This window comes from Doryrhamphus excisus, linkage group LG15, assembly GCF_037039965.1.
Source record: "Doryrhamphus excisus strain RoL-2023G ecotype Guam linkage group LG15, RoL_Dexc_Guam_v1.1, whole genome shotgun sequence".
NCBI lineage: Eukaryota > Metazoa > Chordata > Actinopteri > Syngnathiformes > Syngnathidae > Doryrhamphus > Doryrhamphus excisus.
In genome coordinates this window covers 17,539,172-17,560,868 of record NC_136371.1, presented here as the reverse complement: position 1 = coordinate 17,560,868, position 21,697 = coordinate 17,539,172, and the positions used below count along the sequence as shown (strand labels likewise).

The 21,697-nt window shown below is 42.1% G+C and overlaps 3 protein-coding genes across 6 annotated transcripts; all 3 read left to right on the top strand.

The window, feature by feature from the left end:
* The first annotated feature begins 311 nt into the window (after positions 1–311).
* Positions 312–13,309, top strand: LOC131104532 (SH3 domain-binding protein 4-A). 3 transcript variants are annotated; one of them, XM_078796472.1, is made up of 6 exons: positions 312–495; positions 2,565–2,780; positions 3,929–4,092; positions 5,557–7,760; positions 12,389–12,577; positions 12,667–13,307. In XM_078796472.1, exons 3-6 carry the CDS (start codon positions 3,972–3,974, stop codon positions 12,889–12,891), a joined length of 2,739 nt encoding a protein of 912 aa, XP_078652598.1. In that variant the 5' UTR covers positions 312–495; positions 2,565–2,780; positions 3,929–3,971; the 3' UTR covers positions 12,892–13,307. The 3 variants fall into 3 exon arrangements, with proteins under 3 accessions (XP_078652598.1, XP_078652597.1, XP_078652599.1); XM_078796471.1 differs by lacking the exon at positions 312–495 and having other exon boundaries at positions 2,409–2,780; XM_078796473.1 differs by lacking the exons at positions 312–495; positions 2,565–2,780 and adding an exon at positions 2,869–3,737 and having other exon boundaries at positions 12,667–13,309.
* Positions 13,310–13,591: 282 nt separating this feature from the next.
* On the top strand, positions 13,592–15,289 carry LOC131104542 (ADP-ribosylation factor-like protein 4C). Its single transcript, XM_058051846.2, has one exon. It carries the CDS (start codon positions 13,874–13,876, stop codon positions 14,456–14,458), a length of 585 nt encoding a protein of 194 aa, XP_057907829.1. The 5' UTR covers positions 13,592–13,873; the 3' UTR covers positions 14,459–15,289.
* A 1,883-nt stretch (positions 15,290–17,172) lies between these two features.
* On the top strand, positions 17,173–21,682 carry bzw1a (basic leucine zipper and W2 domains 1a). Of its 2 annotated transcripts, none has more exons than XM_058051840.2 (12): positions 17,173–17,307; positions 17,965–18,037; positions 18,112–18,288; positions 18,361–18,455; positions 18,543–18,608; positions 19,254–19,389; positions 19,462–19,571; positions 19,639–19,809; positions 20,387–20,533; positions 20,618–20,756; positions 20,835–20,957; positions 21,039–21,682. In XM_058051840.2, the coding sequence occupies exons 2-12, from the start codon at positions 17,974–17,976 to the stop codon at positions 21,068–21,070; spliced, it is 1,260 nt and encodes a 419-aa protein (XP_057907823.2). In that variant the 5' UTR covers positions 17,173–17,307; positions 17,965–17,973; the 3' UTR covers positions 21,071–21,682. The 2 variants fall into 2 exon arrangements, with proteins under 2 accessions (XP_057907823.2, XP_057907822.2); XM_058051839.2 differs by lacking the exon at positions 17,173–17,307 and adding an exon at positions 17,373–17,506.
* The last annotated feature ends 15 nt before the right edge of the window (positions 21,683–21,697 follow it).

Sequence of the window (21,697 nt, the reverse complement as noted above, 5' to 3'; positions counted from 1 at the left end):
GCTACTACCTATGGAGGATGTGCCAACCGTCTCATGTCGCATACCGCCATCCTGAATCCCGTAATCCCCAGCAGCCTCTACTCTCACCCCCCGATCGGATTAGAAGCTCCTGGATCAGAGTTTCTAATCTACACACACTCCCATCTGATGGCCTACATATCCACTTCCTCCTTCCAGGTTGGAAGGTTGAGAACCGAATGATTTATCGAGAAAAACAACATCACGTGTGTCGTGGCTTCATCTTCTCTTCATCTTCCTTTGCTGATCACCTCTATTGAACTGTCAACTTCCTTTTTCTGTACCTTTCAGGCTAAAACCGCTGACAATAACAACCAGACAAGCAGACAGGACCGAAGAAACAAATACACACCAACGCCATATGGGGGGGAACGCTAAGCTGGCGTCAGGTCACAGTGATGGAGCCACAAGCCCTCAGCCGATTGGCCGGATTACTGATTACGCTCAAGTCCTCAATGACGTTAAAACAGTTGAACGGTAAAATTCCCATATTTTCCAAACGTGCATGGCCTTGCAGGCCTCTTTGATATGTATTCCATGGTACTGCAGTATATGAACGTTCAGGTGGCGTGTATCCAACCCAAATGAAAGGATGCAAAGGCCAATTTGATATTTTATAAAGATATATTAATAAGTGATATACATTTCAAGCAAAAACTACATCTCAGCTTTGTGATAAAGGTAAAAAAGCCTGTTATTAGTATCAACTTTGCTCTTTCTGTGTACATTTTCTTTGTAATATTATGACTTTATTCCTATTTATTCACATTATTCTCATTATTCAGGTTTCAGGTTTTAATTCAAGTCCAATTTGCTTAAATAAGCCTATTTACTAATAATTGGCCACATATCATGAAACAGTGATCATTTACTGATGAGTATTGTTCTAAACATGATCTAGCGATGGACGACTGTAATTATGACGATGACTCATTAATGAAAAAACATGATAGAGGGAAGCGCAAAGTGGCAAGGACGGGAACCAGAAGAAGAGATGTTATTATGATAATGATAATCAAGCTTTCAATGGAATCGGCTGTCTTTCAAGCCGGTCTGGCTTTGAGGGCAAAACCCATTAACAAAGTCTGCACCTGCACATTTGGGCCGAAACGCATACCAAACGTGAAATAGAAGCAGTGAAGCCAAACAAAAGCCGACTACGTTCCAGGTGTTTAAGAGGACTTGTGGAGGACTCAGTACGATAATCCCGGGGTTCCCATAACGGACGCGATTGACAGGCGCGATTGTGATGCAAAACGACGCTGTGCTGATAGCGCGCCTCTTTTCACATCCTGAAGCGTTCATTCAGGCCAGCTGAAAGGAGCTGTCCAATCCCGTCTGGGCCCCAAAGAATTTGATAACAGAAAACATTCGTGTCTTTGCACAACGCGGCTTTTGTGCCAAATATCTCAGGAGGTGTCGACTTTGAAACAGGAATTTCAGGATTTGCTCAGTTACACTAAAAAAAGTTGCTTTATTCCTCTATTTTACAAAGGGTTCGGGGTTTAGTCATTAATGAGTTTTTCTTTTTTTACTAAACAAACAACAATTCAGAATTTCAAAAAAGGAATAATGTAACAAGAAAAGGTTGAATAGCACTAATAATGCAGTAGGTCATCACTTTATACCAAGGGGAAGCGTTCTAATTGTGAATGTAGTATCACACATTGGCCACTAGGTGTCAGTAATTGTTCAGTGAACCACATACAGCATTTATTGCAGGTTAAAATAATCTCACAGCAGGTATAATAATAATAATAATAATAATAACATAATAATAATAACACTGGCTACTGTTGCAGCCATATTTTGAACCTCCAACATCACTTCCTGCCCTCTACACATCTGTCTACACGCCCAACCTTTTTTGTCTTGTGTACCCCCAGACCCTTTTTGTCATCCAATAAGTACCTCTTAACTCATGTGTGATGATAATTCTACAAAATATTTTTTTTGTTATCAAAACCAGTGGCGCCATTAAGCCTATTTTAGGGGGCAAAATGTTTTTTTGTACAAAAAAAATCTCTGACAAATTTCATATAATAGGGCAAATACTAGCCTACTACTACTACTAGTAATAATCCTTATAAGTTCCTTATTTGTTTTTGGGATAGTTTGATTTTTTTGGATTTTTTTTTCAATGTCTACTACATTCGTTCATATCCTGTGCATCTCCGGGGGGCTAAGCCCCCCCGCTGTCCTCAGAACCTAGTGACGCCCCTGATCAAAACCAGCGAAAGTGTCAGAGAGTGACGGTTCTCAATCACAAAGATGCAAGCATTACAATAAAAGCATCGAGATAATTCACTTGTCAGGTAATAATAAGACTTTATGTAGCTCAGGAACATTTTTCATATCTTCACTTGCTATATAGATGATAAACACGACAACTGAAAAGGTGAAAATGTGTTACAAATGTGTTTTGTATACACTTCCGTTTCTTACACTATAGAGTAATTCGAAAATGTGCCAATCTCTTAAATTTAAACATCCCTGATGTAAATAAACCTGCCCGTTTCCGCCTCTTTGCTGTGACGTCACTGCAGCCTCGAGACGCCCCCGGCAGTAGCAGCCCGTTGGTCACATTGGCTTGTCTGGCTCCCGAACTTCTGGTACCGGAAGTCAGCTTGTGTTTCATTCAGAAACATATTTTATTTTGGATGTTTTTGTCCGCCCGAGGAAGGTTTGAGTCACCGCCAAGAAGCAGACGACTTGTGGATCACCGGTTGTCGTCAAAGTGGACGAGGTTCGAACCATAAGTGGTCAGTCGACATTATGTTCATTCATGTTGTTTTAGCTATTTGGCATAGTAACTAATTGGGCTCAAAATATGTTCTATCTACTAATTCTGTCATTTCTATGCACCGCAGCTCGTTTTTGTAGAATTAAAAAAAAATAAAAAATGTAAATAACTTATTAATAACACAAATCATTGTTGAAAAAACTTTTCGCATCTTTAATGCTCAAAATGTATCAAAGTGACCCCAGGCATTCTTTAATTATGCGCTCATTAAGTCAAAACGAAATTCATGAATAAAAAGCTAAATGTAATATGACAGTTTGAAGATTCTAATGGTACTCAGCTTTGAGTTATTACTTTTCTAATCTGTGCCTTGATTAATATTCATAATGTGTTCAATTAGCATGCATTGACCCATGCCAGCTACAGGTGGAGTTTTAGCCCTGCTGGTAAGGTCACCTGATAATCTGAAAAGCCCTATTAACACACACACACATGCACACACACGCACACGTTATCACGCAGAACCCATTCACTTCAATGCATCAGAACACACACATTTTTTTCCAAGTCTTACTCCACATCCTGGTTCCCCTTCATCCTCGTCTTTTCAAATATATCCGAGTTTCTACAAGGCCTGGAAGTCTTTGTCCAGCAACATTCCAAGACGGCTGCTGGAAATAGTTATTACAGCGACATCTACCCAGAGATTAGAAACTAATTAAACTTGCGTCTCTTAGATGTTCTTGTCACTGCTGAACCCTTCCAGCCTGACAGGAACGAGTTGATGTTGCAAAGCGAAGGAAGGGAAGGCAGCACTTAGCATGAAGCTCTTTTATCGTTTAATAGTGGAGCAATTATGCTAATTTTTCTCTTTGCATTGGGTTGTGCAGCTACACACGATAACCCACACAACGACCTTTCAGGAACTTCCAGAATCTGCACCTATTCCAGCTGTATTTCCTAGGATTTCCAAAAGGTCTGTTTTAATTTATTGCAGTTTATGGCTCGCCACAATTACTTTTGGGTTGCCACAGAGGGATTCGGTGCTCTCTTCTCACCTTAACCTCAAGTTAACATTATTAGACAGTAATGCTAACATAATGACATTATTGCATTAATTCATGTTCATTACTGCAAAGAGCAGAACACAATTTCATTCATTTACAGATGAAAACCAGCCAATAACAAGAGGACCCAATCTGGATTGACCATGGCTGCCCATCGAATCGTCCAAGTGACAAGCAGCAATCACGTCCTTCCTCGCTGCAAGTCAGAGGGGACGCTCGTGGAGCGAGGCGAGGGGGTGACGACCATCCCCACTGATGTCACAGGTCAGGATGACAGGCTGTTGTGTTCGGTTCAAATCCGGTTGGTGCAAACAATCAGCTCAGTTACCCTCAAATAATTGAGTTGACATAAATCAAAACTTCAAAGAACATTTCTGATTTTTTTTTTCACGCCGAAGGACAAAAACATCAGGACTCCAAGCTCCCTGAACTCCTTGAGTTTAAAGATAGTGGCAACGGAAGAAAGTGTTCCCACATTTCTGGAAAGACTACAAGTTTTTTGAGTGTTCTAGATAAGTACTCGATCGGTATTTCATTGCTTGGTTGATGTTGGCTCAGAGTACTTGTTGTCCCGATCCAATATCGGATACAGGGAGAGTCTTATCTACACAAATGCAAATTACAAGTTCACCGATGTCTGGAGTTGCTTATAGCCTTTTTCACCACAATCGGTGCGTCTACCCAAGTGTCTTTAAACACGGGTAATCCGGCAAAAAAACATGTAACAACCACATTTCCACAACTCAAAATTAGAAATTGGGGTTCGGCAGTAGTCCGGAAGTACCCCGGAGCGCTTGGGAGTGTGACTAATTACAGCAGAGTGGGCGTGCCCGTAGGCAGCCTGTGGGTTGAAGGGTTTTGGAAATGAAAAAAAACGTGAGTTTTAAGCTTGTAGATCTGCAAATGTGTGGCATCCTTTGATGAAAATATGAAATAGCGCATGATTAATGCAAGCAACTATCAATTCATCAGGATAGTATATTATTTCCCAACACTTGAGATTACGAGATTTAGTTGTTACACACCACTAACGCTTCTAACGGTTCTGAGCAGTGAGTGTTTATGAGTGCAAAAATTGTCCTGCACAATTTTCCCGCGGTGGCACAGAACCAGGGAAGTTTAATGCGACCATCATGAAAAATGGCAGGATTTTCGCAAGACCACAACTCCGTCCAACAACCAACGCTCTTTGAAACTTTAGCTTATAACAGAAAAGTAGTAAGCAGCTCCTTGAGAGACATAGTCTTCCCAACGTGTCCAGTGTCTCCCCTGATATATCCTACCAATTTGACATGACCTGAATATCTCCCCAGGAAAGCACCGCCATGTCTGAGGTTCTCCCAGATGACAATGCTAGAAGTCAACGATACATGGTTTTTTGGTTTTTCGGTTTTGTCTCATACATACTGTTGCCGACTATCGTTCTCTGCTTAAGGAATATCGCTTAATGAAGCCTGTTCTACCATTCAACGCTGCAAAATAAGTCATAAAACTATGTACGATTCGGTATCGATATGGAGTGATACTCAGGCCTGCAATATCAGTATCGTACCATCTGGTTGATGCATGATTTTAATTGACTTTTGATTAGCAGCAAAATGAACATAATCAATACTCAGATGAAAATCTAGGCTAAAACGGTCTAGCTTAACCGTTCTTGATTTAACTAATAAAGAAGTTTGTCTGAAGACTTTTGTCTTTATGATGTAAAATCCCGTTTTCTTTCAGTGCCTTCCCCCAGTGCCTTAAGACTGGACATGGCCGCCTCCTACGAGAGCACAAGGGAAGTCGTTGCCATCAGGGATTATTGCTCCAGCAGCTTGACCACGTTGACATTTTCCAAAGGTGATCGCCTCTTTGTGCTGGACACGTCAGGTGGCGAGTGGTGGTACGCTCACAATAACACGGAGATGGGCTACATCCCTGCCGCTTATGTACAACTACTCAACTGCAGAAATTCTTCGCTGAGCGACAGCGGAATGATTGACAGACTCGGGGAGGAGGAGGTTCTGAAGGAACTTGAGGGGTTAGAAGAATGGAAACCCTCCCATTCCGACAACAACCATCCATTTTCTGTTAATCCCTGGGATCAGAATTCCAAAGAAGCAAGTGTAAGAAACTCATCTGATCGTATTTTTTTTGACGGCATCAACTTGGACACCAATAACATCAAGTTCAGTGGTTTTCCCAAACAAGACTTTTTCAGGAGTAAGCGTTCCCGGAGTCTTTCTCAACTCTCTGTTTTACACCAGCAATCAAATACAAACTTCATGGGCCTAAAAGCACCTTTACCAGAGCAGTTTCAGAGCCGAGAGGACTTTAGGACTGCGTGGCTCAACCACCGAAAATTAACCAGGTCTTGCTATGACTTGGAATCCTTAGGCCAGAGTCCCGGGTGGGGTCAGACTCAGCCGATCGAGACGAGCATTGTGTGTAGCTTGGACAGCAGCGGAGGTGTGGTTCAGCTCCCAGATACCCACATCACCATGCACGTTCCAGAAGGTCACGTCAGCCAGGGGGACCATCAGAAGATTTCCATGAAAGCCTTATTGGATCCTCCACGGGAGCTCAATAGCGACCGTTGTTTCACTGTCAGCCCAGTGGTGGAGATCAAGCTCAGCAACATGGACACAAAGTCTTTTGTCGCCTTGGAAATGAAAGTGTCGGTGACACTGAAGACGCAGAGTACCAACTGCGCTGAGGTGCTGTGTGTTCGGAGCGACTCGGAAAACGGGCCTTACACACCCATTTCCGATTGCTACATTTATAAGGACCTGGTCCAGGTGCGGCTGAGCTGTCTGGAGCCGTGTATGTATGTCGCGGTCGTGGTTCAGTCGCTGTACATCAGTCACAGCACCATCACGTGGGACCATGTGCAGAGGAACGTCACACTCGGCGTTTATGGACCCAAGCACATCCATCCTTCGTTTAAGACGGTTGTGGCAGCGTTTGGGCACGACTGCGCCCCCAAGACTTTACTAGTGAGCGATGCTTGCTCCACCCCTCCGGTCACTCTTCAGTTATGGGGAAAGCATCAGTTTGTACTGCGGTTCCCCCAGGACCTCAAGGTGGGGTTGTACCCTAATGTATCTAAGTATCACGTTAAAGTGAGTGAAGGCGGTGGGATGATCCAGGGATTCCATCTTAAAGTAGGCAAGGTCAGTCGGTTAGTCTACGTAATGTCATCGCACGACCCGAACAGCATCTCAGATTTCACTCTGAGGGTCCAAATTAAGGACACGTTGGATCGCATCCTCACGCAGTTCTGTATCCAAACTCCGCAACCACTTCCCAAGTCTGAAGGTACAATGACAGGGCAGAGGAGGTTCTTGAAAAAGAGCGAGGTGGACAAAATCATCTTGTCGCCGCTGGCCGTCACCTCCAAGTACCCCAAATTTCAGGATCGCTGCATTACCAGCCTAAAATTCGGTAAGTTAATTAAGACGGTAATTCGCCAGCACAAAACCAACTACTTGCTGGAGTACAAGAAAGGCGACATGATTGCGCTGCTCAGTGAAGAGAAGATTAAGCTAAGAGGGCAGCTGCGTACCAAAGAGTGGTACATCGGGTACTATCAAGGCAAGATGGGGCTAGTACACGCGAAGAACGTTTTGATTCTGGGAAAGGTCAAGCCCATTTATTGGTGTGGACCAGACCTGACCACGACGACTTTGTTGGAGCAAATCCTCAAACCTTGCAAATTTCTTACGTACATCTACGCTACGGTGAGAACAGTTCTTATGGAGAATGTGGTCAACTGGAAGGCGTTCGCCGACGCGCTCGGCTACGGGAACTTACCTCTCAATTACTTCTGCCGGACGGAGCTGGACAACGAACCGGAGAAGGTGGCCTGCGTTCTAGAGAAACTCAAAGAAGAATGTACCAACGTTGAGAACAAGGAGAGGAAGTCGTTTCAGAGGGAGCTCATGATGGTGAGTAGTGGACATCGCTTGCATCTTTGTATTGTATACGTATATGGCTAGCAACCACCAAGGCTAGCAACCATGTCAAAGAAGTTAGCTAGCTAAAAACAATGTCAACTCTAGCTTTTAAAGGGGACTCCTATACAGTATATTAGCTACACACGATAACCAGAATCGTTCCATTACTTTGGATTTCGTCTTTACCGCGAAAACGGTCTGTTTTAATTTAGTCCACCCATGACCCGGTTCCAGGCAGGCTTACGCCGCTGTGGTTGGTCGCACTCCCGACCTCCGAGTGCTCAGGAGGATGTCTGGTGTTGTGCTGATCGCTGCTGAACTCAACTTTATAGCAGTTGATAAAAGGTACAGGAGTGAATGTAAAAAAAAAGCCCATCAATCTGTGACATCACAAATCGCCAGTGATAGAATGCATTCTGAATCCGAGCATTCGGGGGCATCCCTCTGATTGGCAAGGTATTGTGGAACTTTTTTCAGGGCTCACTTACAAATGTGCAAACCTCATTATCTGAAACTGAAACTGAAAAAAAGTGGAAAAGCCCCTTTAGGGGTAACCAGTGGTGGCCTGGACATTTGGTACCAGGGCCTTCAGTGGGGACTTCACTGGGGAAATGTATTAGCTGCAGACACTGATACTGATGTCACTGTGGATCGCCGTGCTGGCCCTGACAGGCGAATCGAAAGTCTAAAAAATACCCAGGCAATTTGCTTACAGTGTATATGTGACATGGGCCAGCACTCCTGATCCTGAAGGCCCTGTAGACATAGACTTTCTTTATTGTCATTGCACAATAACACAGCAGTGAAATTGCCTAACGAAATGTTGTTGCCTGGCTCCCGTGTAATAATAAATAATAAATAATAAATAATAAATAATAAATAATAAATAATAAATAATAAATAATAAATAATAAATAATAAATAATAAATAATAAATAATAAATAATAAATAATAAATAATAAATAAATAGATAGACATCAAATATGAACAATGTACAGTGTAAACAGTAATTTGTACAAATAATTTAAAATAAATAACAATAATTTAAAGTTTAAAGTGTCGCATTAGATGCATAAATAAATAATAAATAAAACATAAATAATAAATAAAACATAAATAATAAATAATACATAAATAATACATAAATAATACATAAATAATACATAATACATAAATAATAAATAATAAATAATAAATAATAAATAATAAATAATAAATAATAAATAATAAATAATAAATAATAAATAATAAATAATAAATAATAAATAATAAATAATAAATAATAAATAGATAGACATCAAATATGAACAATGTACAGTGTAAACAGTAATTTGTACAAATAATTTAAAATAAATAACAATAATTTAAAGTTTAAAGTGTCGCATTAGATGCATAAATAAATAATAAATAATAAATAATAAATAATAAATAATAAATAATAAATAATAAATAATAAATAATAAATAATAAATAATAAATAATAAATAATAAATAATAAATAATAAATAATAAATAGATAGACATCAAATATGAACAATGTACAGTGTAAACAGTAATTTGTACAAATAATTTAAAATAAATAACAATAATTTAAAGTTTAAAGTGTTGCATTAGATGCATGGTTTAGACAAAAAAAACTGTGGTAGCGTCTGGATCCTGTCAGTCACTTTTTAATGTATCATTGCTGAAATACTCCTCAATTTGCTCCATTCTTTCTTTTGTTTTTGGTACTTTTGGTACTCGTTTTGGAAAACTGGAAATGATGGCCAATCACAGTTAATTTTGGGGGACGTGAACTGAGGAAACCTGAGGATTTTGGGGGAGGAGGAACAATCGAGTGTAGCGTATTGGAGCCTTTTGTGTTCTAGTATGTTCAGTCTTCACCTTATCTTGGTAGAAAGTATTTTATTCTTATTAATAATCTGTTAGAGGACTTTTCTGGTTTGCAATGAACTCAGCATTATTAGCAAGCATCGATCATTTGGATGTTGCTGCCTAAGCAGCACATTTCCTCAGATGAACTGTAATTTATACCCTCGCTCTCACTGTTGCTGTGAGATTTGTGTTTCTCTGGCAACACACGGGTGCAGCTACCCTGTCTTAAACATTGCCAGAACAAAATCCGTGCCTATTAAACAAGACGTTCATTCATTCCTTTTTGCGTTTCAAGAGTGAGGAAACAGTCGGATTATAATTACGCAACTTGTTAGAAGCTTTGGCTGCAACAAAGCGGCAAAGTGATAAAAACCGGCGAGTGATAACTGATACCAGACGCAGACAAAGAGCGCGGAGGCTCCCCCGTTTGGGCAGGTCATGGTCAGCTTCATCGCTCCATTTCGTTTATCATCTTACACCCGAGCGTTCCACTTCCTCTCCACCCGCTCCCACCGCTCACAAAGTCACAGGAAGATACAAAACTGACAGCAGTGTTTTGTGTTGCTGCCGTACAACAGGTGTTCCCGTGTGTAATGTGAGCCGCGGGGCTGGGGGGCATCGAACACCGCCCCAGCAGATCTCTCCAAGCCTGGGATTGGGTTACAACTCATGAGTGTGTTTTTAATTATAGAAAGGTGCATTGAAACACCTCAAGTTTGTAACATACGGAATCAGCATCGGATGCAGAATCGGAAAACGAGATGGCACATCCAGAATTTTCCGTGGTTAAGTTAAAGTTGGGTGTGGGATACTGTCAAACAGTTTTCGCCCTGAAGGTACGGGGGCAGGGCTGGTCAGATGTTTTCCACCAGGGCCACATAGTGAAAATGAAAATATGCACATTATGAATATTTCCAGAAAAAAACTGCTAGGGGAAAAAATTATTGATTGTGTTTTTCCTCATTTTTTATGTTGTTTTTTATTTCAAAATATTCTTCTTAAATCATTTTCTTACTTTAGTATTATGAGTGTATTCCCGGAATATTATAAACTTAATAATAATCCCCAAACTAATTTGCCAAAAATTATAATTGATTTTTTTTACTTTTTTTCTCTTAATAAGTTGAAGTTTCCAATTATTTCAACTTTGTAATTATGACTTTATCACAATAAATTGATCCTATTCTCATAATATTATGTTTTCCGCAACGTTATTTTCGAAAAATTCTAACTTTATTCTTTTGTTACTTTATAAACATTACGACTTTAAAAAAAGTTGTCTTTTTAATTTAATATTTCAACTTTATGCTACTAAAATTAGGTTATTTTGTTCAATTTTGCTGTTCAATTATATTTTTAGAATATGCAGTGGTCCGGTATAAAAACAGTCGCTGCCACAAATGGGCCCCAGGGCCTCACATTAGACATCCCTGTTGTAAGGCATCAAGAGAAAAGGATGGGCGACCTGGCTGAGGGAATTGGGATATCACCAATGCTGGGAATAACTCATCGACTGATGATTAATTTTTGCTTAGCTTGCACCTAACAACAAGCGAATTAGCTGCGTGTACCTGGCCAACCTAGCTTTCAGTCAGTGGTCTTCAATGCACGGCTTAGAGCTTGTTGTAGTTTAGTGTATACGTAAGTAACATGACCTTACAAAGGGTCAACGTCTTTTGGATCCGCTTGATATCTCATGTCAAATCTCTTGTTGAAATGACACGTCCGTCCTAAATAGCTCCGCCCCTTCGCATGGAAAGCCATCATTGTCATGCCGCAGGTTGAAGCTAGTGTGCATGCGTGTGTGTTTGTGTCTATATTTAGACCAAAGCCAGGATGCAACCTGAATCGGCGGATGAAGGGCCTTCGCCTCTCCCTCAATGTCAGCTGGGATAGGCTCCATGATTGACAATGAACACCTAAATGCAGGGGTCTCAAACACGCGGCCTGCGACACTAGTTTGAGGCCCCCGCCTTGATATGAAAGTTTAATGTTAGTTTGATATGGATGCCGTATGGTATCATGTACCCAGAAAAAATTATTACGTTTGATTAATGTTCATGTTAAAGGTTAAATAACTGTTAATAGTTATCCTCCCTATCCGTGTGGAAGTGGTAAGTTTTTGGCTATTTAAGTTTAAAGGAAATAACTTGAAGGCTACCATTTAGGTCGCTAGATGTCTAGTTTGCGAGTTAGCATGTTTCTCCAGACCCTGCAGTTGCGCAATATGTTGTAAATAAAAAATATAAATGTGACTATAGTCGTGTTTTGTCATGTCTACAGGGCTCTAATAATGCTTTGTTCTTTTTAATCAGAAAAAAACAATTTGTCTACCCACTAACTATATGTGGTTTCTTAAGTTTTTATTATTTGCCGTTTTATTATTATTATTATATTTATTTATTTATTACTGATTGATTGATTTTCTTTATTCTTGATTTGTTTATTTATTTTTCATCTTATTTTGTGTAGAAAAATAAAAAGTAAGATATTTGAGAACAGTGGAATGTTTTATCAGAGCTTTTATTGTAGAAAATCGAAACCAAAGCAAAGTTTATTCATTTTTCTGTTTTTAATAAATGCGTTTTTTGTTGTTTTTTTTGGAAAACCTGATGCGGCCCAGTCTGGCCCAGACCCTAGCTCCAGTGGCCCCCAAGTAAATTGAGTTTGAGACCCCTGCCTTAATGTATGTGATGTCAAATTCATATTCCTTATCCCTGTCCACCTCCTTCCATCCCACTAGGCTTTGCTCAAGATGGACTGCCAAGGTCTGGTTGCCAGATTGGTTCTGGACTTTGTGCTGCTAACCACCGCAGTGGAGGTGGCGTCCCGCTGGAGGGAACTTGCTGAGAAACTGGCCCGTGTATCTAGGCAGCAGATGGAGGCCTACGAGGCGCCGCACCGGGACAAAAACGGCGTCTTAGACAACGAGGTGAGAACCGTTCCGTTTTCATTCATGCCCGACGTATTTGTAAACTATTCCTCAAAGCTCTTGTTTTACCATGACCTGGATTTCATCAGTCCATGTGGAAACCGGCTTATGACTTCCTGTTGACGTGGGCCGCACACATCGGGGACAGCTACCGTGACATCATCCAGGAGCTCCATGTAGGCCTGGATAAAATGAGGAACCCCATCACTAAGCGGTGGAAGCACTTGACCGGCACGCTCATCCTCGTCAACTGCCTGGACATCCTCCGCAGCGCAGCCTTCTGTCCCACAGGCTGTGGCGACTTTGCTGTTTAACGCAGGGTTGTACTTACTTACTTGCTACAGTATGTCGTAGTAAGTGTTCCGTATATTGCAGTACAATATGGACACTACACTATTAGCGTCCATCGCTGTGCACCATTTTAGCCTTTTGGGTAGCACCCAAAATGACAAGTGTATGTACTCAAGTGCGCTAATTATATGACGATTGTACGACTTTGCTGCCATCTGTTGGCGACATCGCGGTATAGCAGTGGGAAATCGATCCTAGTATCGATGTCTTTGACCTGTTGGTGTTTTCATCTCTCTTCGTGCTTATTTTCATAAATTGGTGCTGTTTGTATTGTTACATTGATATTATTATATTTAAAAAATAAAGTTTAAGTCATCGGACGCAGGACAAAAAAACTATTTCCTTTATGTTGTGCTAATTTTATGTTATTAATATTTTTTATATTGTTGCACTGTCCTACATTGTTGTGTTTATGTATGATTAAATTGCTCACAAATGAGGTTGTTAAAGAAAATAGTTTCTGTCCTGCAAGAATATTTGCTGTTTCAGGTAGACAGTATCGGTATCGATACGTTTGGACCATCCGCACTTGCGCAGAGGAAACATTGCTCTGAATTCTTCACAATAAAAGCATATCTTCTTCCGGGAGCAGTCCACACCATTGCAGCGTCACCTTCACTGATCTTATTTTGGCACATAGAGCAAGACCGGAAGTCGCTTCTCTTCAACCACGCTTTAACCAGTCGCGTCGTTCCATGGCTTGGTTTATGTCCTCGCGTCACGCATGGCAGTGTGTTGCTGCACAACACACACAAAGACGCGCGAGGACATTTTCCACGACATTTCCACGGCCGTCGTGAGTGAAGCCGGAGATGTTGCGGCTCGCGTGGTCTCCGGAGTGCGTCGGCGCCGCCATGGCCTGCGCCCTGCAGACCCTCCGATAAAGCCTAGCAAGGTTCGGGATCACCTGTCGGGCCTGTAAGCACATCCACCCCCACGACCAGGATGGGGACTAGTTTCTCCAATCTGGCAACCTTCCAGTCCTTGCACATTGTCATGCTCGGCTTGGACTCTGCGGGCAAAACCACGGTGCTCTACCGGCTCAGATTCAACGAGTTCGTCAACACAGTGCCCACCATCGGATTCAACACGGAGAGGATCCGACTGGGCGGTGCGGGGACCTCCAGGGGCATCAGCTGCCACTTTTGGGACGTCGGTGGTCAGGAGAAGCTGCGTCCGCTGTGGAAGCCCTACAGCCGCTGCACGGACGGCATTGTTTACGTGGTGGACTCTGTGGACGCCGAGAGGCTGGAGGAGGCCCGGACCGAGCTGCACAAGATCACCCGCTTCTCCGAGAACCAAGGCACCCCGCTGCTGGTCATCGCTAACAAACAGGACCTGCCGCGGGCCTTGAACGTGGCGGAGATCGAGCGGCAACTGGCCCTGGCCGAGCTGAGCCCGTCCACGCCGTACCACGTCCAGCCCGCCTGCGCCATCATCGGGGAAGGTCTCCACGAAGGCATGGACAAGCTTCACGAGATGATTGTAAAGAGACGGAAGTCCCTCAAGCAGAAGAAAAAGAGGCAGTGATGGATGCATCACGTGACTGTAGAAGTCTCTGTTTACTGCTGATGCTGCAGAAACGCCCCCTATAGGCCAAGTAGAGGCTACGCAGCGCAGGGGAATAGAAACAAGCTTCTTCATGGAGCGACTGGCATAGATGAGCTCCTCACCAGGAACACCGGATGTTCATGCAACATCTCATCAAGTGCCATACCTTCAAGCAAGGAGCCATGCTTTTCATCACATCATGTCGGAAGCCATATTGCCAGGCCTGCGTTGGAGGATGTCCAGGGGTGTCCAAGCTGCGGCCTGACAGTCTTTTCTTTAAAAGACGCAATATTATAAGAAACAGACCAAACAACAAAGAGGAAATTTGGCTTGCAAAAAGTTATGTTACAAAAATGAAGTCAAAATGTTTTATTATTATTATATATTATGTCCTTTTGGGAATATTAGGTGACAGGAATAAAGTCATATTAGTCCAATTATGGCAATATTACAAGAAATAATTCTGAGAAGACAAAATTCAAGAAGAAAGGTGAAATAATTGGAAAATGCTGCAGCAGAAATGGAAAAAAAATTATAATAAAGTCAAAATATTAAGAGAAAAAAATTGTAATGTGAAAGGTGACAATTTTACGAGAATAAACTCGTAATATTAGGAGTAAATAAATAATATTTTAGGATAAATAATATACTTTAAGTAACATAGAGTTTAAATATTTTTAAAAATATATATTATTTTTTAAAATTCATAATATGAGAAAAAAGTGAGGATAAGCGGCATAGAAAATGGATGGCCAAAATTTTGGGAATTTTTCTAATTTTTGGAAAATCGGCTTGGGGAAAAAAAGAAAAACTAAAAACAAAAAAACTATGTGGCCCTCCTGAGAAAAGGTTTGGACACCCCTGTGTTGTCTCCCTTCCAAATATAACCAACAAGTAGCAGAAGATGCCGCATGCAAGCTTAAAGGCTGATTATGTGCCAAATAACTCTGTCAGGAATGCTGTCCAAAACTGTTCCTAAGGTGAGGAACATTCCACCATCATGTTGAAGCCGCCATTTAATATGTCTGAACTTCATATTCAGCCATAACAAGCAGTTATTGAGCTTAGAAACAAAGCGACTTTGTCCTGTGCTTAGAGCTGAATGTTTCCTGTCCATATCCAGCAAGGCTACTATCAGTACTGTATATGCACTCTTCTTTACTTTACATTTGAACCACGGGGAACTGCAGCATGACGTACTTTAAAGCGCACACCAGAGAGCGGGCGTGAAGGTGGACGTGGCCTCGCTGTGACGTCACGCAGTAGCAACACTTGCAGTCAGCGAAACCAAATAATGTGGTGTGAGATGGAAAAAGAAAAAAATGCATTAAAGGAGTATTTCTGGGATTTTGAGCTTTGTGTGTCATTTAGGGTGGGAAATGTGTAATTTTCCCAAACTTACCATTTATTCTTGCAGTGGGAGCTTAATATTCCAATTTTTTACATAATCTTCCTAAACTTTCTTCTCGTAACATTATGACTTTATTCCCATGATAATTTTAATTTTAACTTTTTGTGCCCTGCGATTGGCTAGCGAGTAGTCGCCTGGGATAGGCTCCAGCATACCCCTGTGACAAGTGGAGCAACAGTGAAAGAGCATTTAATTGTTTTGCATGCATCTAAATGAACAAATATACATGATTTGTGCTAACTAAAAATGATCAATTCCCACATTGTTTCTTTATGACACCCCCGCCCCCCCCAAAGAAATCAAATTAAATCAAATTTAAAATTAATAATAATAATAGGTAGAGCAATCAACATTAAGTTGAAATAGTGTGATGCAGAAGCATTTAAGTTATTAATATGAATTTAAGATATGCCAGCAGTTCTTTCATTCTGAGTTCCTGTCATACCACCCCCCCTCAAAAAAAAAAAAAAATTAGTACTTCGGATTTATTGCATTTATTTATGTTTCGGTTAGAGTCAGACCTCCAGGGTTCGTGATGGCGACCAAGACAATACAATGACATTAAAAAGGACCCTTTGCTTCTTCAGATCCAAGTCTTGGATCTTGTAGGTAGTGGAGAAGATGGTACCTGGACAATGCTTACAACATTCCCAATCTACGTGTTTTGAGTTTCCGTCTACAGAACCAACCTATACCCTCCAACACATCCTTCAAAGACTTTGGCGTACCTCAGGGTGCTTGTATTGTATTGTATTGTGGTGATACGGTTCTTTGCAGATCAAAAACACATGAAATAAACATGTTTGGTTGTGTATTCCTCTTCAGCTTTTTATGATGTTCCTTTTTCACATCCTAGGTGATGGCTTTCCTTTTCCTTGGTACACATCCGGCTGCGGTAGATGTAATGAAGTGTAACTACCAAGTGATGTTACTTCATTCTTTTGCTGGGCGTTGCGCGCATACTCTTCTGCTGACGTGCCATCAAGGTTCCAGAGTCCAAAATGAAGTTTTTCATGAATATATGGGAGTACCTTTGCATCAGAGTACAACCTGCACACTGAAATGTACCTTATAACAATGCTTCTAAAAACTAGTTTTATTATATCATAAAAAGGCATTAAAAAGAAAGCTGTACTATATTCTGTATATCATGTAACATTTTTTACAATTATTACTAATTACATTTATTATAATACACTATTAAATTGTATTATTGCTCACATCTAAACAAAAAAAACAGTTATTTTTTTTGTTTGTTTTTTGGGGCTAACAGACTCTACTCTCAAAAGGCGCATGCGCTGAGGGCGGAGCCTGCGGAAGTCCTGACTGGAAGGTCTTTTTGTTTGGGCCGCAGAGACTCGCGACGCTCTGTTCGATTCCTCTGGTTCATAACCGTTTTTTATCTGCATTCATTTCGGTGAGTACCCGCCTCTCTAATTGCTTTGTTTCTCACCGCGCGGCGTGACGCCACGAAAGACGATAAAACATGTGATCCGATGGCGTCAAACGTCGTTGTTGCAAACCGCGGCTTCTGTTACCGTCATGGGCGACGTCGGAGGGCTAGTTAGCTAAATTAGCCCAACTTACTGACATCCCACACCACCCACACGTCCCTGGTGAGCGGCTGTTAAATGACACGTCGCCGGTGTTCGCCGCCGGACGACGCCGTTTCCGTGCTGCCGCGTTTCAGCCATTAAACGCCGGTTTAAGAGCGAACATTGAGGCGGCGCGTTCCAGGGCCCGGCTAACCTGTGCTAGCTAAGCGCATGGTAAGGCCCTCGGGGAGCTAATGCTAACAACCCTTTAATCGGGATAAGCCTGTCAGACTCGTTCTGGTTGAACTTTTAATGCAACATCTTCTACTTTGTATGAGTTATTTAGCGTCAATTTGTTATTTTTATGTACATCGGAATTTAATCGACAATAACACTTGTAGTCGCTTGAATTGTCTTGTCTTTGTTAGCTATTGTGTTGAGGTTATTTTGTTAGCATTGAGGTTAGAATGTTAGCACTTTAGCTTGTTTTTTTCCATGTTATGTGCGCGTAACCTCTCTCAACTGTCATCTTTTTACAGGTGTCTTTTATGAATAATCAAAAGCAGCAAAAGCCGACGCTAACAGGCCAGCGTTTCAAAACGAGGAAAAGAGGTTGGTGGGATTTATACACTTGTCTGGTGTTTTTGTGTCCTTCTGCTTTCTAATACGTGATCAATCTCCGACAGATGAAAAGGAGAGGTTTGACCCTACTCAGTTTCAAGAAAGTATCGTACAAGGCTTGAATCAAACTGGCACTGACTTGGAGGCGGTTGCGAAGTTCCTTGATGCCTCTGGCGCCAAGCTTGACTACCGCCGCTATGCAGAGACGCTCTTTGACATCCTGGTGGCCGGTGGAATGCTGGGTATGTTGTGAAATATTCAACTCATCTTCTTTTTTTAAAGTCTTACTTCTGATACTTTATATCCTGGCGCAGCCCCAGGCGGGACACTTTCTGATGACATGACCCGCACAGAGTTTTGCCTCTTTACGGCACAAGAAGACCTGGAGACCATGCAAGCATATGCTCAGGTAGGCCAGGAAGGATGTTGCACTGACTTGTAAAACATGAGCTGTCGTTCATCGCTCACAAGAAATGATCTCCGCATGTCACGTCAGGTTTTTAACAAGCTGATCAGGCGTTACAAGTACCTGGAGAAGGGATTCGAGGAGGAGATCAAGAAGGTAAGCACGTTGTCAGCAGAAAGACGCACTTAGTTATGCAATAATCAATCAGATGGGCTTGGCCCCTCGTCTGTTTGTATACATGCTGATATTACTAAACTAGTGATTACTTTTATTGTGGCTTTGGTCGGACACATAAGGAAAATGGGGGCTGCTTTTTGAACCTGTGGCTGTTCTCATATTCTATACTCCCAAGTACATGTGCACATCTTTTTTTCTGGTGCCTAACAGCATTAAAAATTATGATTTTTGTTAGTTATTACTGCTTAGTCTGCACTCAACATGAAGTCACAACACAATAATAAAGTTGACAATGCTAACTCATGTCTACACCATTTTTTCTATAAATGTGGTCAGCCGTGTTTGTCACTTGAAGTGGGCACCTTTGTAGGTAAGAACACTTAGGTAGATGGTTGTTGACATAAGCAGATTATACTGTATCGTCGTACATTTATGGCAACATGTTGAGAATTTGAGTTTGAGTGGGCTGAGTTGTTGCAAAAAATACCCGCGACCTCTACATGTCCTTGTAGATTAGTAGACATAAATTTCAGATGCGCTTTAGCATCTGTCTGATGCCGTGTAGTTCTCGTGTTAACGTGTTAGGACTGTTTGTGTAATTATGATTATATTGTGTATGTCCAGTTGCTGCTGTTTCTAAAAGGGTTCACTGAGTCCGAGCGCAACAAGCTGGCCATGCTTACCGGTATTCTGTTGGCTAACGGAAACATATCGGCCTCCATCCTCAGCAGCCTCTTCAATGAGAATCTCGTCAAGGAGGGTGAGGACAAACGAGATGGTTTTCACGGCAGTTTGACATCTTTTAAACGCATGGCGTCTTTTGTTTGCTCAGGAGTGTCTGCAGCTTTCGCCGTCAAGCTGTTCAAGTCTTGGATCAATGAGAAAGACATCAACTCAGTCGCCGGCAGTCTCCGCAAAGTGGGCATGGACAACCGGCTGATGGTACGCTAAAACGTTGTTGTTTTCCTGCTGCGTTTTTCTGACGCCGCCGCCGCCGCACTTTTCGCAGGAGCTCTTTCCTGCCAACAAGCGGAGCTGCGAGCATTTTTCTAAGTACTTCACCGACGCCGGGCTGAAGGAGCTGTCCGACTTCGCCCGCAACCAGCAGTCCATCGGCGCCCGCAGAGAGCTGCAGAAGGAGCTTCAGGAGCAGATGTCCCGCGGAGACCCGCTCAAGGAGGTCAGTACCCAGATGGGGACTAACCTGACTGGCTGTATTTCCCCAGAGAATAGAAGGAAGCGGAAAAATACTGCAATTATTTCAGTCCTACTGTAATCCCCAGTTGGGGGGGGATTTTAAGGAAACTTTAAGGCTGCTTATTGTACTGTGAAGTGTGCCCAAAAAGGTATTTATAAATATTACAAAATGCAGTACTGCTTGATATTACCTTCTTTCTAATTGGGAATTAAGAAATACTTGTTACTTACTCAGCAGCCTTTTTAAACGCCAGCAGGCCCCTCCCATCAGAGAAAATAACACTTGCAAACCAATCACCAATCAATCCCAGCTGTTTTTCAAGGCATAAACATAAAGTACATACTGGCGAGGGATTGGTGTACTCAAAATAAACACACCACCATCCCACCATTACAACATGGAAATATGGGAAAAACTAAACACTGAATTTTTTTAATTACATAATAAAACACGGGAAAGACTGTCGTCGCTGAAATGTGCTCAACATTAAGTTATAGGGCAATTTTTTGGATGGTGGGGAAGACCCCCATCAACTAACAATGATCTACTGCCATCGCAGATCATCGCCTTCACCAGGGAGGAGATGAAAAAAGCCAACCTCTCTGAGCAGGCCATGATCGGCATCATCTGGACCTGCGTGATGAGCTCCGTGGAGTGGAACAAGAAGGAGGAGCTGGTGACCGAACAAGCCATCAAACACTTGAAGGTTTGATGCTCCCCCACCTCACGTTGGTTCATCCTCCATGACGTGACATGTGTGTCTCTCCTCAATCTCTATCCCGCACCGCAGCAATACAGCCCTCTGCTGAAAGCCTTCACCTCCCAGGGTCTGTCTGAGCTCAGCCTGCTGCTGAAGATCCAGGAGTATTGCTATGACAACATCCACTTCATGAAGGCCTTTCAGAAGATTGTGGTGCTCCTCTATAAAGGTCTGGGATGTCTTCTACAATGCCTCTTCCTCTGTTCCCCATTGCATATTTTAAACCTTTTCCCCCACACCTCCACAGCGGACGTGTTGAGCGAAGAGGCCATACTGAAGTGGTACTATGAGGGCCACCTTGCCAAGGGGAAGAGTGTCTTTCTTGAGCAGATGAAAAAGTTTGTCGAGTGGCTGAAGAACGCAGAGGAAGGTGAGAAAAGTTGGGCAAAAAAATTGGGTAAATCCTGAATGGAACCCCAGGGTTCAGATGTTCAACTTCCGTCCCCTGCAGAGTCTGAATCGGATGAAGAGGAGGCAGACTGAAAACCTTATATTGCCAGATGACCGCCCCCCGCCCCCCTTTCTTTATTATTATTTTTTTAAACTGGAGCAGTAGAATGTTGTTGCCCTTTTGACTTCTCTACCTCCTGGTAGTCTCCCACGCGACCGACCTGCACATGTTATATTAGAACTTTTTTTTTTTTTTTTTTAAAGGGATGGGTCCTCCTTTTGTAACTGTCGTGTCATCAGGTCCTGCTCTCGTAAGCGTACGCCCTCTAATTTGGACACCAAACATTCCGTGTGGTTTTTGTGGCCTTTGCTGGCTCTAGTCCGGCACCGGGAGTTCGCAACAATTCACAAAACCAGCAGGCCAACATTTTTTTTTTTTTTTTTTTTTTTTGCCAAAGGCCCCTCCCCCCTCAAAAAATTAAGTTAACTTGGCCCAGCTAATTTTTGACTCTTCCTCCTTCAAACTCGGCCTTCTTTTTGACTTTTGGGAGAACCTGTCCCGCGTGTCATGGTTGGTCCTTTGAAAGACACGCCCCCCACGACCCCGTATAATGCCTCGCCAGTGAACAGATTATTGGTTTCTACTTTCTTTAATCTGATGTAAACCAATTGACTTTTTTATGGAATAAAGACTATTGAAATGTTTACATGCATTTTTAT

Coding starts and splice junctions, on each gene's coding strand:
- LOC131104542 (XM_058051846.2), top strand. CDS start 13,874: ATGGGGACTAGTTTCTCCAATCTGGCAACCTTCCAGTCCTTGCACATT.
- bzw1a (XM_058051840.2), top strand. CDS start 17,974: ATGAATAATCAAAAGCAGCAAAAGCCGACGCTAACAGGCCAGCGTTTC. Junction 19,390..19,461: donor TGAGAATCTCGTCAAGGAGG/GTGAGGACAAAC, acceptor TTGTTTGCTCAG/GAGTGTCTGCAGCTTTCGCC. Junction 19,810..20,386: donor GCGGAGACCCGCTCAAGGAG/GTCAGTACCCAG, acceptor CTGCCATCGCAG/ATCATCGCCTTCACCAGGGA.
- LOC131104532 (XM_078796473.1), top strand. CDS start 3,972: ATGGCTGCCCATCGAATCGTCCAAGTGACAAGCAGCAATCACGTCCTT. Junction 4,093..5,556: donor CATCCCCACTGATGTCACAG/GTCAGGATGACA, acceptor GTTTTCTTTCAG/TGCCTTCCCCCAGTGCCTTA. Junction 7,761..12,388: donor TTCAGAGGGAGCTCATGATG/GTGAGTAGTGGA, acceptor CCATCCCACTAG/GCTTTGCTCAAGATGGACTG.